We start from the raw sequence: 16,636 nt of genomic DNA on the forward strand, positions 1-16,636 counted from the left end.
GACAAGGGACAGACAGGCTGCCAGGGCCACGTTCCCTGGCCGTGCTGTGGGATCCAGCGCCGGTGGAGCCAGCGCAGGCTGTTCTCCATCACACTGCCCATGGCAGGGGCTACAAGGACAAGGCACAGGTGGGACAATGCTGCCATGACTCCTGTTCCCGTTACATCCTCAGAGAGCCATGGAATATTTATGTGGGGAAAACCCTCTAAGACTAACGAGTCCAGTGTTCCCTGGCACTGCCAAGGCCACAGCTGAGGCATGTCCCCATGTGACACATCCACACAGCTTTTAAATCCCCCCCAGGGATTTGGACTCCACCACTGCCCTGGGCAGCTGTGCCAGGGCTGGACAGCCCTTTCCGTGAATGAATTTTCCCCATTATCTCATATAAACTTCCCCTGTCACAACCTGAGGCCGTTTCCACAGTGATTTCTTCATGGAAACAGTGGAATAGGCATTGGACGGGGCTGCCCAGGGAGGTTTGGTGTCCCCATCCCGGGAGGTGTCCAGGGAAGGCCTGGGCTGGGGACAAGAGGGGGATCGGGCACAGCTTGGACTCGATGACCCTGGAGGGATTTTCCAGCCTCAGTAATTCTGTGATTCCTCTCCTCCTGTCCCTGTTCCCTGCCAGCAGAGCCCGACCCCTCCGGCTGCCCCCTCCTGTCAGGGACTTGTGCAGAGCCACAAGGTCCCCCCTGAGCCTCCTTTGCTCCAGCCTGAGCCCCTTTCCAGCTCCCTCAGCTGCTCCTGGGGCTCCAGAGCCTTCCCAGCTCCGTTCCCCTCCTGGACTCGCTCCAGCTCCAGCCCCTTCCCAGCTCTGTTCCCCTTCTGGACTCGCTCCAGCCCCTCAGGCTGGCAGAGCAGGAGCTGCAGAGAGGGTTTGGCCACATCCACCTGCAGACACAAGTCCTTGTTCTCCAGGAGCCTGAGCACCCCATACTCACCGGGCATGACTTGTCTTAATGAAAATGTAGTTTTATCTCTGCAGGAACCAGCCCAGACATAGTAACTCCCTTCATCTACTTTGATATGGGGTCATCAATCAATTGAAAAAAAAGATCTTTAGTATATCTTTTGTCCAAAACAGTTTATTAAGAAAAAAAATCCTCCAACTCTTTTGAGAAGGATGAAAATACATTTGGTTTCATTTTTTTCTTACTAATTTCAACTGAACATTAAAGTGAGTACTTGGAAATTTTTCCTTCTGGTTTTTTTTTGGCACTCATTCCATCTCTCTTTTTAAAATTAACTTGATTTTTATTAAGGTAAATAAATAAGTGACACTTATTAAGGCAAAAAAAAAAAAGATATTTCTATAAATAACAGTATAAGAGTAGAGTGATATACAGTGTTCTAGGTCAGGAAGAGACAGAATTATCCTGAGCTGACGGGCTGTGGTGGCTGCTACCCTGAGCAGCCGTAGGAAGGCAAGGTGACAGCCTGAGTCCTTAGTCCTGACCCCCCAAAGCCCTCCCTCCCCCCCAGAAATCCAGCTGGTAACTGCATCGGGCCGCTGCAGATGTGCTCCGAGCGCTCCAGGTGCTGTGTCCCAGGGCACCTGCACGGATAATGAGGAGAGAACAGAGCAGCTGCTGTCTGGCCAGAATGGCACATCTGGACGCGGGGCAGGGGGTCGTCTGAAGCAGCAGAGGTGTTGGGAAGCTGGTTTTTACAGCAGCCTCCCTCCCTGCACCTCGGCCAGCCTGGGGCCTGGTCCCTGCAGCAGCAGCAGCAGCAGCGTACACACCTCGGGCAAGGACGGCAGTGCCAGGGGACAGAGACCACTGGGCTCTGAATCCGGGTTTGGGAAGCCATAAAAAAGGCACAGGTAAACCAAGGCACTGACAAGAGGAGGCACCTCTGCTCCAGGGCAGGATCAGACCCTGCTCATCGCATTGCAGGAGCAACGGGTCTGCGGGTGGGAGCAAAGGGCTCCCCAGTCTGGGGGTTTTTGGTTGTGATTGCTCTGAGCATCAAACACGGGAGTCAAGTTAAGGAAAAGCAATCAGGGAGATTCTCCTCACTCCTTGGAGCACACTGCCACACATAACATATGTGACCCTGGTTTTAAATGCCCTTGTGCTCAGAGCAATCAGAGACAGCATCCGATTGTCTGCCCAGCATCAGAGACTCTCTGATTATCACCCCAACATCAAAGTCACCCTCTGATTGTCACCCCAACACCAGAGATACCCTGATTGTCACCCCAGTCTCTCTGCTGGAATTTTTTTGTGTGTCTTGGTGCTTCAAGAGCAAACAGGAGATCACCTGCCATCAAGTGATGAAGCCCCAGGAGTTACAGCACAGGGCTACCAAACAGCAGCCGAAGAAATTCAGGGGGGTTCCCTCCAGCTGGCTGCAGTTTAGTCCTGTAGCTCCAGCTCTCAGATGAGTCTCGCTTGGACCAAAGCAGCACAGACACATCCCCAGGCATCAAAAACCAGCCCAATCTCCTCGGCTGCTCAAAGCTCCACGTCCACGGTGTCCTCCTCCTGCTCCTTGCTGTCCGTGGAGTCGGCACTGGCAGGCTGGATCACCCCAAACTGTGAAAGCTTTGCTGCCTTCTGCTCCATGCTCTGCTTCCTCCACTTGATCCTCCGGTTCTGGAACCAGACTTTCACCTGGATGAGAAAGGCACGACAGCTTAATCCAAGGGCTCCAGGAGCCCTTTTCCAATACCACATGCTTCTGAAGTGGATATCCCCAAAAAGCAGAGTTCCTTGAAATGGAGACATGCATTATTCCCTCAGGGAATAGTGAATGAGAACAGGAGGAGGTGAAACTACAGAGGGCAGAGCAGTGATGGGAAAGGATCAGGGGGAGAGGGGGATGCAGCTGCACTGAGGAGATTCTGGCCAGGGAAGTGAAGGCAGCAGCTCCCTAAGGAGCCCCTGAACCCATCCCCAGGACTGCAGCTGCCAGAGGACATGATGAGACTGCCGAAAATTATCCCTTGTCCCCCCAGAACTGGCCTTGCTTTGCTCTCCCTTTTCCCCAGCTGAAGTTAGGTCCCACTGTGGAAGATCACCTGGCTCGTTCTTTCCATACTAAACAAGCAGTTTATTGTGGGAGGAGCAGGAACTCCTTGGGAAGAGCAGGGAAATAATTATATCGAGTGTCATGAAAGGACCCTTGAAACACAGTCTCCAGAGGATCGTAACAATGCAGACACATCAACCAACCCAGCTCGAACTCTAAAGCACAGCAGGGCTGTGTTCCTGAATGCTTTTTGTTCCACTTCATGGATTCAGAAATCTTATCCAGAAACCATCCAAACTCCAGGCACAACTCTTCAATGTCACCTGGCAGCAGGGTGTCCCACGGGTCACTTTGCACCATGTCCTCCTCCCACCGCGCTTCCCAGCAGGAACATCACCACAGAGCAGCCCCAGGATCAGTTCACCAGCCCAGCTCCCACATCCCTTACCTGAGTCTCTGTGAGATGCAGAGTTGCAGCCAGGTCCACCCTCTCCGTGCCCACCATGTACTGCTGCTTCAGGAACTCCTGCTCCAGCCGCTCCAGCTGCTCTGGTTTGAAGACTGTGCGGACCCTCTTCATCTTGCAGGGCCCCCCCGACCTCCAAGGCCCAGCGGGGCCCAGTGAGTTGGTCCCGACACAGTGAGACAGCTCCAGACCTGTGAGAAAGCAGCAAAAATTGAAGGGGTCTGCACTAAAGGAGCTGGGAGAAAGCAGCAAAACCAGCAGGGATGTCCCTGCCCTGTCCCTGCCTACATAACCTCATCTAGGCTCCCTTTCCCATGAAAAGCTGGAGAAGAAGATCTTTTGAGGGTCTGTCCTATGGTTTTACCCTCAGGGTCCACCAAGGACAGTCCTGGACATGCCGCCAGACCCAAAGAAATCAGCACTCAGTGAGGTGGGCAGAATTTGTCCTCTGCCTGCTCAGGATCTTTGTAACAGGATAATAAATTGCATCAAGAGCTGCAGAACAAAAATCCCATCTCTGTCTCATGAAGCCCCAAATCACAAATGTTCAAAGTTTGGGGGAGTTTGCCCCAGACTGGCCCCTGATTTTACCCTTCCCTTGGCACATGGGCTCAGTGTCCAGGATCCAGCGCTCATGCAGGACCACATCCTGCACCTCTGTTCCCAATAAAGTTCCCAGCGTGCCGAGGATTTAGCAGGACTAACAAGTGTATCTGGCCTCTGTCTCCTCTCCAGCTGTGGCCCGAGGATAACCGTAATTAGCATAAATTAACATACAATCCGACACCAGCACTACCTGGGCACCAGCTGGCACCTGACTAAGAGCAGTGGCGTCTCCCCTTCCTCGATCCCTCATCCTCCCTGATCCAGGTGATGTCCCTGCTCACTGCAGAGGAGTTGGTCCTTGAAAATCCCTTCCAAGCCCAAGCATTCTGCGATGCCATGCCCAGGTGGTTGTGCTGGAGAACTCCTCCAGGGCTCACAGCACAGCGTGGAGGGTTTAGGAGGCAGGGAAGGCCAGCACTGCTGGCACCACAGATAAACTTTAAGATAATCCACTAATAAGAACCGGTGGGATTTTCCCTGTGGAAAGCACCGAACACACTGGCAGCACCAGGCCATTAGGGCTCCCCATCTCTGCTGTTCCAAAATATTGTGGCCAGCCAGGTTGCTCTAAATTTTATGGAAATACTGCACATAATGATACCCATTCACACCTGCTACTTATCTCTCCTTTAATGACTGACGTTGTCACGTTCTCCAGGCACAAACCTGCACCTTGACCTACTTATTTTCATTAATTGGGTGTAAGTTCTGCGTGTGTTTAAGGATTTGTGGGATGGAGACCTGACAGCTTAACAGCTGTAATTGCACCTAAAACTATTTTCATCATTAAAATCATTTCACCCATCTCTTTTTGTTTCTATTTTAACACTGGGATAATGGCAAGTGTAATTTCCAACATGAAATGCTGAGTGGAAATAGCTCTGTGAATTGTTTAACTGTGTTTTCATACCTGTATGTTTGATATAATACAAAGATTAACACAATTCTGCAGATGCTGTCTCGTGAAAGAAATAATATATAAAATAGTTGTGCTAAGTACTTAATAAAAGATCAGCAAATACTTTTGGTATCTGAATACTGTAGCATCAGGATCAAATCTGGAGTTGCTTATACACATGGAATATGGGCCTGGCTGCAGGTTTTGCCTGGACAACAGCAAGATCACGCTCTGAATGCTAAAAAGGAATACTTAATTTCAAAAAAAGTACTCTGAGTAGAGATATTTTGTTAAAATCAATTGATGGTTGTCTTTACAAAGTTACAATGAAAATAGAGCCTGATGGATCAGGCAGTATCATCCATCACCACACTGTAAATTTTACCCACAGATCAGCAAACACATTTTTCCTTAGATGTTTCTGCACTAAAAATATGAAGTTTTGAGAGCCAGGTGCCACAAAACACTTGGCAGTTTCACTTCTGTGAGTGAAAAATTGCAGAGAAAGGAAAATTAGAGAGGGATCAGGGCAAATTTGGGAGAAGAGGGACCCACACAACAGCAGAGGTGAAGAAATTAATTTTTGGAGTGAGGGTTTGGGAAATTACAGCAGGTTTTTGATTAAAAGTCTGGCAGTGAAGTGCCTTCCTGATGTATGAAAGCAGAAATAAATGCCAGTGTGTGTAAACCTCACAGAATCACAGACTGCTTTGGGTTGGAAGGGTCCTTAAGGATCACCCAGTTCCAACCTCCGACACCTTCCACCAGCCCAGGCGCCGCAATACTCTTTTTACTGCCACTTTACTATTAAATCTAGTCCAAGTTTTTGTCTCCATCTCAAATATAAACAGTGAGTTTGGATATTCTGCACCAGTTTCTGGGCTGGGGACTGAATGATGGATTAGTAAAATCCCGTAGCGTCTTTAGGAATCAACCACAGGCTCTTTCTCAGTGTTCAGAGACATCAGGTGTGTTAGAAACTGCCTCGCAACATAAAAAAACCCCCAAATAAACAGACAAAACCCCCCCAAATAAAACGTTCATTGTTTGGTCTCGCTATATTGATCACTTACGGAGGAGAAAAAAACCTCGAAGGAAAGTTTTCCCCCTCCCTCTCCATGTCCCCCAGCCGCAGCCCAACGCTTCAGCTCGGGGCTGCTCCGGAGGCTGCGGGGAGTTGAACTGCAGCGGCAGCGGGGGAACGGAGCGGTTTGCGGCGGCCCCGACCCCGTCACTTCCCAGCGGGAGGTGCCGGCCGAGCGCCCGGCGGCCGCTCCCGCATCCCTGCCCCGTGCGCGGCATCCTCGCTCCGCGCCCGGCCCCGCACCCCCGCCCGGCCGGACCCCGCTCACCTGCACCGGGCCAGCCCCAGCCCCAGCCCCAGGCGCCGGGCAGCGGCCTCAGCCCCAGCCCCGCTGCCGGTGGCGCTGCCGGGGCCGGGGCCGGTGCGGGTCCCGCCGCGGGCCAGCGCGGGGCCGGCCCGGGGCTCACAGGGGCGGCGGGGCCGCGGCGAGGCGGCTCCCGGGCGAGCAGCGCTTCGATGTGGAACGGGGTCTTGGGGGGCGGCGGCCCGGGCCGGGGCAGCGCCGGGCTCTGCAGCATGGCCGGGCCGGTGGGGCCGCCGCCGCCCCGAGCGCTTATATGGAGGGCGGGGGCCGGGGACAGCCGCGCTCCTATGCAAAGCGGCGGCGGGGGGGCGGCGGGGGCTGCGCACACCCCGCTGGCTGCCACAGCACCCCGCAGGCACCCCTGCTTCCATGCTGACACCCACAGCCACCCTTGCTTCCCTACTGACATCCCTGCTCCCCTACTGACACCCTACAGACACCCCTGCTTCCCTACTGACATCCCTGCTTCCATGCTGACACCCCACAGCCACCCCTGCTTCCCTACTGACATCCCTGCTCCCCTACTGACACCCTACAGACACCCCTGCTTCTCTGCTGACACCCCTGCTTCCATGCTGACACCCTACAGACACCCCTGCTTCTCTGCTGACATCCCTGCTTCCATGCTGACACCCACAGACACCCCTGCTTCTCTGCTGACATCCCTGCTTCCATGCTGACACCCTACAGACACCCCTGCTTCCCTACTGACATCCCTGCTCCCCTAGTGACACCCCACAGACACCCCTGCTTCTCTGCTGACATTCCTGCTTCCATGCTGACACCCACAGCCATCCCTGCTTCTCTGCTGACATCCCTTCTCCCCTACTGACACCCCACAGCCATCCCTGCTTCTCTGCTGACATCCCTGCTCCCCTAGTGACACCCTACAGACACCCCTGCTTCTCTGCTGACATCCCTGCTCCCCTAGTGACACCCCACAGACACCCCTGCTTCCCTACTGACATCCCTGCTTCCATGCTGACACCCCACAGCCACCCCTGCTTCTCTACTGACATCCCTGCTCCCCTACTGACACCCTACAGACACCCCTGCTTCTCTACTGACATCCCTGCTTCCATGCTGACACCCTACAGACACCCCTGCTTCTCTACTGACATCCCTGCTTCCATGCTGACACCCTACAGACACCCCTGCTTCCCTACTGACATCCCTGCTCCCCTACTGACACCCTACAGACACCCCTGCTTCTCTACTGACATCCCTGCTTCCATGCTGACACCCTACAGACACCCCTGCTTCCCTACTGACATCCCTGCTCCCCTACTGACACCCCACAGCCACCCCTGCTTCCCTACTGACATCCCTGCTTCCATGCTGACACCCTACAGACACCCCTGCTTCTCTACTGACATCCCTGCTCCCCTACTGACACCCTACAGCCACCCCTGCTTCCCTACTGACATCCCTGCTTCCATGCTGACACCCCATAGCCACCCCTGCTTCCCTACTGACATCCCTGCTCCCCTACTGACACCCTACAGACACCCCTGCTTCTCTACTGACATCCCTGCTTCCATGCTGACACCCTACAGACACCCCTGCTTCCCTACTGACACCCCACAGCCACCCCTGCTTCCACCCTGGCACCCCCATGGACACCCCTCTTTCCCTGCTGTCGCCTCCACTGTCACCACGTGGACACCTGTATCTTCCCCTACAGTGACCTGTGCTCTTTCCCCGTGGACCACCACACCGACACTGCCTCCTTCCCTGTGGCTGCCCCACGGATAATGGTTCCCTCCTCATGGACCCCCACACCAATACCTTCCTCAGAGACATCCAGAACAACACCCAACCTCCTTCCCAATGGACACGTCACACCAGCACCAATTCCTTCCCCACGGACACCCACAGGGACACCTACGGTATCCCCCAGGCCCCATTCCCAAACTGGCCCCGATATCCGCAGGCCTCACAGGAGCCCCCACACCATCCCCCAGCCACACTCCTCAGGGCATGGGCCCCAGGACGCACTGTGCCAGCACGTCGTGCCCCTGCGCCAAGGGGGATGTGTCTGTACCTGTCCAGGTGTGCCAGAGTGTGTCGGAATATCTGGGATATGGACAAGCACCTCGGGAGCTCACACAGGGTCCGAGGTGACTGTGCTCTGGAAATGGAACCGGTGCCGTCCCTGTGTGACACCCGCAGAGCCAGGCACAGCCGCGCCGGCTGATGGGGAGCTGTGGATGGCACAGACACCTCTCCCAGGTGGGATTCCTGCTCAAATCCCAACAAATTCTCACTGGAAATTCACTCCAGCGTCTGCAAACACAGAGAAATCCCGGAGTCTCCAGGTTAATAAACACAGAGCAAAAATCCCCTGTGGTTTAATAACCCAGCACTAACCATCCCTGCATGCACAGGCTCACGAGCCATATCCAGTAAATCCTGCTTTAAATAGGGATTCATGCCATTTAAAGTTTCTTTTCCCTGCACAATCCATAGAAATAATTATCAAAATCTCTGTATTTTTGAGCATTTCAAAGCAGATGGGAATACACAGGCAGGATTATCCTGCTCACGAGGAAGCACCCTGGTGATGGCTACAGGATCCTCGGGGAGGAGGATGCCCGCAGGAGACAAAAGAGTCCCTTAAGTTTGCCTTTAAAACACGTTTTTTCCTGCCTTTTAGCATCCTGTCTTCCCCAGCAGCTTCCAAATAAGTGAATAAATACAGCTGCTGCTTTATTGCTCCCTATCCAAACAGGCAGCTCTGATCCTGCTGCCGTGGAACCACGGCCTTAATTGGAATCACACGTTCAAAGCTGGGTGAGTGCTGAAGCCTCTCCCAAAAAACAAGACACCTTGGAAAAAAAAAATCCTTGGAGATTCACAGCTCTCTGCTTTGCTGGCACAGAGGGTGTGTGGGATTGAACACTGGTGTCATTAGATGAGGTTTTGGGTTGTTTTATTAAAAGCTTGTTAAATCAATTCATGATTTTTGCTCGTTATAATGAGTCCTGACTGGTGCTGTGACTCCCACGGAAAGTGATGTCAGAGCTGCTGCGGTTGTTAAAGGATCTGTGTTGAGGCTGTTGGGATGGGCGGGCAGGGCAGGGCAGGGGTGCTGATGGATCCCCCTGGCAGGATGGGTGGACAGACAGATGGACAGGGAGCCGCTGGGATGGACAGGGAGCTGCTGGGATGGACAGGGAGCCGCTGGGGTGGACAGGGAGCTGCTGGGATGGACAGGGAGCTGCTGGGATGGACAGGGAGCTTCTGGGATGGATGGGGAGCCGCTGGGATGGACAGGGAGCTGCTGGGATGGACAGGGAGCTGCTGGGGTGGACAGGGAGCTGCTGGGATGGATGGGGAGCTGCTGGGATGGACAGGGAGCTGCTGGGATGGATGGGGAGCCGCTGGGATGGACAGGGAGCTGCTGGGATGGACAGGGAGCCGCTGGGGTGGACAGGGAGCTGCTGGGATGGACAGGGAGCTGCTGGGATGGACAGGGAGCCGCTGGGGTGGACAGGGAGCTGCTGGGATGGACGGGGAGCTGCTGGGATGGACAGGGAGCTGCTGGGGTGGACAGGGAGCTGCTGGGATGGACAGGGAGCCGCTGGGATGGACAGGGAGCCGCTGGGATGGACGGGGAGCTGCTGGGATGGACAGGGAGCCGCTGGGATGGATGGGGAGCCGCTGGGATGGACAGGGAGCTGCTGGGATGGATGGGGAGCCGCTGGGATGGATGGGGAGCTGCTGGGATGGACGGGGAGCTGCTGGGATGGATGGGGAGCCGCTGGGATGGACAGGGAGCCGCTGGGATGGACAGGGAGCTGCTGGGATGGACGGGGAGCTGCTGGGATGGACGGGGAGCTGCTGGGATGGATGGGGAGCTGCTGGGATGGACGGGGAGCTGCTGGGATGGATGGGGAGCCGCTGGGGTGGACAGGGAGCCGCTGGGGTGGACAGGGAGCTGCCGGGATGGACAGGGAGCTGCTGGGATGGACAGGGAGCTTCTGGGATGGATGGGGAGCCGCTGGGGTGGACAGGGAGCTGCCGGGATGGATGGGGAGCCGCTGGGGTGGACAGGGAGCTGCTGGGGTGGACAGGGAGCTGCCGGGATGGACAGGGAGCTGCTGGGGTGGACAGGGAGCCACTGGGATGGACAGGGAGCTGCTGGGATGGACAGGGAGCTGCTGGGGTGGACAGGGAGTCGCTGGGGTGGACAGACGGATGCACCACCAGCCAAACCCCAGCTGACTTTTCCCTTCGGCTTCTCCTGCTTGGCTGCAGGCGCTGCCTAATGATGCGTCCTGTTTCCCATTAGTGCTGTGTGCTCAGCTAATGCATTTTGGTGGGAAAGCTGGAACTTTTCACCCGCTGGTAATGACTTGGGAAATGTAGCACTCAGTAGCCAGGCAGAGCAGGGGGCTCGGGCCGGGACCCCCACCTCCCCTGCCCACACCAGCTCCAGCCACCAGCCCCAGCCCATCCAGAGAAGGGAGATGAAAGGATGGGATCTGATCCTCTTTGGTTTTTTGGTGGTAGTTATTTTATTTATTTTATTTTATTCACTGTATTCTATTCATTATATTTTATTCCCGTTTTGTTTTTCAAGAATGTAGAAAATAAAAGGGGCAGGGGGAGAGTCTCTTAGGGGGAATTTCTTAGGGAAGGGGTAAAAAAAAAATCCCAACAACAAAACAACAACCCAAAAAGCCCCCCAAAAAGCCCCCAGCCCTTTGTAAACATCCCCCCTGAGCAAAGGGAAGGAGGTGAAAAGCATTTCCTGATAACTCCATTAAAGAATGAGGCTGCATTAACATTCCAAGTCCCTCGACAAGAGATGAAAGTGGGGAACTCGAGTTCAGCCTCTCCTGCTCCAGATGTTATTATGGGCTCCCTGAAAGGTTTTTTTATTTCTTTTTTTGCAAAGAGACAAAGATGTTGCCTACTTCAAACGGGGCTAATTGATGCTAATGACTATCAGATAGAGGGGGGGCCCTTTTCCCCCCTGCCAAGGGGAAAGAGAGAGCGCATTTTACAATCCCCCCATAGAAAACGCCCCACTCTTCAATCCAGGTTGGTGCTTTAGGGATTTTTGTTCCTCCCTGGCTGCTGCTTTCTCTCCTCCTCCTCATTCCCCCCCTCCCCGCTTCATCTTTTCTGTCCCCCTTCTTCTGGGCACCCCGCAGCTCTCACTTGTTTGCCCATGAGAAATTTCACACCTCGCCTCTCCGCCGGTGAGGAGAGCCCGGCTCCATTTCCATCCCTCCTCCAGCCGCAAACCCATCCCAGCGGGGCGAAAGAGGTGGCGGAAATTTCCCCAAACCCACAGCAAGCACACGCGAAAACGTGACGGGGATTTGGTGCATCTGTAATCCGAGGCGTGAGTCCTCCTGCCGGCGGGGAAACACCGCCTGGATCGGGAGCATCCTTTCAGTCAGGGGGAGGATGGATCCCGGGCTCCCGGTGCTGCCGAGCTCCTGCTCATCAGGGTAACTGGCCCGGCACCACCAACCTGAGTGGGCTGAAATCCTGAGCTCATGTCTTTTAATAAAAATTGCCTTAAAAATGGGATTCTGAGCACCAGATTTTGGCCTCATGTCAGATTTTTGCGACGGTTTCTCCTGTGCTAATCCACAGTACCAATAAATAATAATCCATAAACCAGTAATGGGCAATCAGGAATGTCCTCAAACCCCGTGGCTCCTTGAGCTGGTGATTTGCCCCTTTCCAGACTGGATGCCACGGAATGCTCTAGGCAGGGGGGAGTGGGGATCCATCTTGGCTGTGAGAAGAGGAGCGCAGGTTTTCTCCAAGGAGGATAACGGATGCGTTCCTGTTCCTTCACCGTAACGCCCAGAAAAGATAAATTCCTCTGGCTAACAGCAATAACCGTGGGTGCTCTGTGCGCTGGGAGCACCTGGAAGTGGGTGCCGAGGAGCCACCCTGCCTCAGCTTTGTCACCCTCAGCCAGGCCCCGGGGGGCTGCAGGAAGCTCCAGAACACGGTGCTGGAGTCTACTGCTCTTGGCAAATCCCATCTCTCCTGTTGCAGGAGGATCCAAGTCACCTCCCGGATCCTCAGCACCTCGCAGGGTCCCACCAACAGCCCCAGACTGGGTGAGAACAGGGGCGAGGGCAGCACCCTGCACTCTGAGGGTGTTGGAGAGCAAGGGGAGCCCGGGTTCCAGGTGACAAGGGCAAGGCCACCCCCAAAGGACCCCTGCCAGAGCCCGGTGTCAGTAGCAGCATGAGATGGACAGAAGTTAGGAACATGCGAGTTTCATGGAAGAATGTTGTCCCAAACGCTGGCCTGAAGAGACGTCTGTCCCCATTTGCTCCATCCCTGTCACCTCATTTTGTCTCCTGCCTGCCAAACCTCCCCAGGAGCCCATTCAACATGTCCGAGGCCAGGCTGGACAGGTTTGGAGCAATCTGGGACAGTGGAATGTGTCCCTGCCCATGGCAGGCGGTGGAACGAGATGGACTTCAAGGTCCCTTCCAGCCCCAACTATTCCATGATTCTGTGTTCATGCAGTGGAAAATTCCCCCAGCAAACCCCAGGCCCTTGGTTTGTGCTCCGGGGGGAGGCAGAGGACAGCATCCCCCAGTCCCCAGCCCAGACAGCCAATACACACCCGAGCCGCCCTTCAGACACCGCTCCCCGGCTTCATTGTCAGGTTAATTTGGGATAATGGCCTGCAAAGCACCTCAGCCCCATCCAGGCCTCATTAGCACTTGATAATATCGAGCATCCTGAGGAATTACGGCTTTTCCCCCTCGTCCTCCCCGGGGCAGTGTCCCGCGCCCAGCCCGGGCTGATTCATCCCCCAGGCGGGCTTGTCCAGGCAGGAGCCGAGGGCAGCCCCCGGAGCCAGGCGGGGCTGGGCCGGATTCTGCCCCAGCTCTTCCTTGGGGAGATTTCCGTGATCCCAGCGGGCTCGTTCCTCCGTGCCCCACCCCTCGCTATCACATCTGGCCCCATATCTCAGCCAGATGTGGGGTGAGGGAGCGGGACGTGCTGCACCCCACCGCCCTCACCCTGCCCCGGCTGCCTGGGGTCCCTCCGGGCACGGCGTGCCTCGAGTGCATCAGCTGGGTCCACGGTGGGGTTGGCCTTACTGAAAGTCTCCTCCAAACATAGAATTCCGTGATTCCATGGGGCTACATCCAGCGGACAGCAAAGTCTGGGAGACCCCCAAAAATCAATTACTACTCAAGATGCTCTGTGCTCCTCCCGTCACGCACAGCCCGGGAGCCCCCGCTCACAGGGGTTGCAATTCCAGGTGTCGAGAGCATCCCAAACCTGCGCATTTAAAATTAATTGGGAATTATAAACAAACTAAGCATTGAGGCAGCGCTGGGCCGGGCCTGAGTGCACCATCAGCCCGCTGCTCCCTTCAATTATCTTTTTTTTCCCACATTGTTCTCCCCTAATGAGGAGACTAATGACCAAAGGATGGTTCATAAGTGGTTCCCAGACTCTCCTTGCCCAGGGCAAACACCGTCCACAATAGGATCACAAATTGTAGGGAGAAGCCCCGGCTGATCACATCAGAAACGGTGCAGGGATTTATCTCTCGGCCTTAACAATAACAGTATGTTCTTAATCGCCACTCCAAAGGGACAACTGGCGGGGGATCTGCCCGGCCTCATCATTAAAAGCTGGCAGCATCTTTGCTAGCGCTGCCCCTTTGTTCATCTTTCATTATTCCAATGCTCCGGCCCCGTTAATTCCTCTCCATCTTATTAAATCAATAGAGATGGAGTGGGGGAAGGATGGGGCAGATCCAAGGCTTGGATCCGGCTCGGCTCTCCGCGGGGGTGCCGGCTGGGAGCGGGGTCAGCCCCGGCCCGGACCCCGTGTGCCCGAGGCTGCGCTCACCCAGCTCCTGCGGCGGGGGAAACTGAGGCACGGGAGCGCCACAGCCGAAATAAACCCCAGGACGAGGTTGTAGCAGAGTTGGGAAGCGCTTTATCCGCCCGCCAGTCCCACACCTTCCATCAGGATCCCCGTATTCATCCCACAGCATCAGGGCTCACTTATTTCATGATTTATTCAGCTTTTAAAACAAAATCACACCCTGCAGAGCGGGTCTGGTGCCAGGTTCCCCCCCGGGAAATCCTGGCCCATCCACGCTGGGAGGACAGCGCCACACAGACAAGGGGCTTTGGTGGTTTTTTTGCCACAAACCGTTTGCAAAGAGGGAGATGGTGAAATTTCATCTTTTTTTCTTTTTTTTTGTAACAGCTCATTTCACCAGGACTGGTTTAAACCCAGGGTTTTTAAATCCGAAGATTTTGGTCACTGCAGTGCTCACTCCATAGAGGAGTCTCCTCAGTTTACCCGTTCCCCTGCTGCATTTCCAGGCAGGTCACCCCATTTCATCCTTCTTTTCATGCATCCACGAGAGTTTAATGTAAAAATGCGATGCCTTTGCTCCTTCTTGTGTGAGGCAACTTGGGGTAAATTCATCCCAGAAAGTCTGGAAAATATGGGATGTTGTGGGATTTCCTCCCATTGCTCGTGCTGTCTTTTTTATATTCCCGCTGAAACCAGGCAGAGCCGCTCAGCAGCCTCGGGAAACTTATTTGATGTTTCAGTCGGGAATTAGCGGGGAGGGAGAAGCAGGGAAATGCTCCCTGACCATTTAACAAGATTACACGAGGGGATGGAGCCCGGAACACGCACGGCCGCCCCCGGCCCGGCTCGGGCTTTGCCTTGAACCTCCGCCGGCGCCTCCCGGCACCCCGGCCTTGCTTGGCACACGCTAATGCCATTGAGCGACCCCCTCCAAATGGGGGGGTCAGCCCGGGGAAGGCGCCGGGGAGCGCAGCCGGGCACGGCCTTGGGGTGCGGGGGTCCCGCTGCTCCTGCGGCCCCGTCCCGCGGGCAGCGCAGCGCGGCCGTCGCCGTGTGCTCAGCAGGAATAATCCCGGCGGGAAGGACGGCAGCGAGGGGCACCCCGAGAACCCGAGTGCCTCGGCTCCACCTGATTATCGTCTCTCCAGTCTCTCCATCCGTATCCCATCCCATTTACCCAGCCAGCCATTTGCACCTCTTCACCAGCGCCCCGCATTCATCCCAATCATCCACCCGCCCATCTGATCCACATGCAGTCCCTCCGGGAAAACACCTCTCCCTGATACAGCCACTCACCCATCCCACACCCTGCCTGTCCTCCGAGCCTCCCACTTATCTACGGAGCCGAGAGGGGATTTGCCGGGAAGGGCTCAGCGCTGCAACTTTGGCAGATAACCTTTATCCCCTTAATAAAGCTGCTTAATTCTCACTTCCTTTTAATTATCTGTCACTGAAAGCCACCTCGGGTTTTGCAGACAGGTGAAAAACCAGCGTCTTTCACAGAGCCATGGATTGGGAAGAGACTGGCGGGGTCTTTGGGATGTGGGGGGGTTTGGGTAAGGACACACAGCTCTTATTCTCTCTTTATTCTCACTCTTCTATACACAGATTTCCTGGGGACTGAGAGGACCAAGGCTCTGCCCCAAGTGGATCGATCCAGCCCAAGAACTTCCCAAGCGTCTCTCTCCCTTCTTTTCCAGTGCCGAGACTTGATCCCACTCCACGTGCCGCAGTCGAGCTGCCAGGAGCTGGGCTGCGCTGCAGACGGCAGGATTGGCGAGGGAGATGGAAGGAAACTGCATTCCTACCCCCTCTCCAGGATGCCCAGGCTGGCAGGGGTTTAGCAGGACAGAAAATGCCCGGGATGAATCCCGCTTTTCTGCAAGCCATCACGTCCATCCCATGATCGGGGCAGACCTGGGGGCTCGGCTTTTCTCATCCCCACTGGAGCAGCAATCCCTGCTTTGTCCCAAAGTCCCTTCCCCACCCTAAGGGACCTGCGAATAGGTCAATCACTGGGTGGGAGGAGGACAAGGCACGGCATTCCCTGTGACTCAGCTGTCCCAAGGGAACAGAGCCATCCTGAGCCCGCGCACCCCCCGGGCCCGGCCACCCCCTCAGGGGTTATCACTCCCCATGACAAAAACCTCCCGGTCAAATCCCAAAGTGCCAAAGGGATGTGATTTAATCCGTCTCATACACAAGTAAATTCTTAAAAACCCGATCAAGCTCAGCAGTTTTAATTAAATCATTCCCAGGTCGGACATTCCCCGCAGGGGGGGCCGAGCCGGGCAGACCCTGCGGGAGCATCCCCGGAGCGGGGCCGGGTCCCCCACTGCTGCCGGGAGGAGCCCGGTCCTGCCCGAGGCTGAGCCCCGCCAGCTCCCGGGGGATTAGAGGTGTCCTGAGAACAACGAAACTCCCGCAATCAGCTCAGCCCCCGGCCGGGCGAGATTGAAACAG

General features: G+C 55.5%; 1 protein-coding gene across 1 annotated transcript; it reads right to left on the minus strand.

Annotated features, from left to right (window-relative positions):
* Nucleotides 1–1,942: 1,942 nt before the first annotated feature.
* On the minus strand, nt 1,943–3,628 carry LOC125326731 (homeobox protein not2-like). The gene is made up of 2 exons (XM_048305176.1): nt 3,428–3,628; nt 1,943–2,621 (listed from the first exon to the last, which is right to left on the minus strand). Exons 1-2 carry the CDS (start codon nt 3,557–3,559, stop codon nt 2,463–2,465), a joined length of 291 nt encoding a protein of 96 aa, XP_048161133.1. The 5' UTR covers nt 3,560–3,628; the 3' UTR covers nt 1,943–2,462.
* Between the last annotated feature and the right edge of the window lie 13,008 nt (nt 3,629–16,636).

The sequence above is a fragment of the Corvus hawaiiensis genome, chromosome 5 (assembly GCF_020740725.1).
Source record: "Corvus hawaiiensis isolate bCorHaw1 chromosome 5, bCorHaw1.pri.cur, whole genome shotgun sequence".
In the NCBI taxonomy this organism is placed as follows: domain Eukaryota; kingdom Metazoa; phylum Chordata; class Aves; order Passeriformes; family Corvidae; genus Corvus; species Corvus hawaiiensis.

Coding starts and splice junctions, on each gene's coding strand:
- LOC125326731 (XM_048305176.1), bottom strand. CDS start 3,559: ATGAAGAGGGTCCGCACAGTCTTCAAACCAGAGCAGCTGGAGCGGCTG. Junction 2,622..3,427: donor TGCATCTCACAGAGACTCAG/GTAAGGGATGTG, acceptor TTTCTCATCCAG/GTGAAAGTCTGGTTCCAGAA.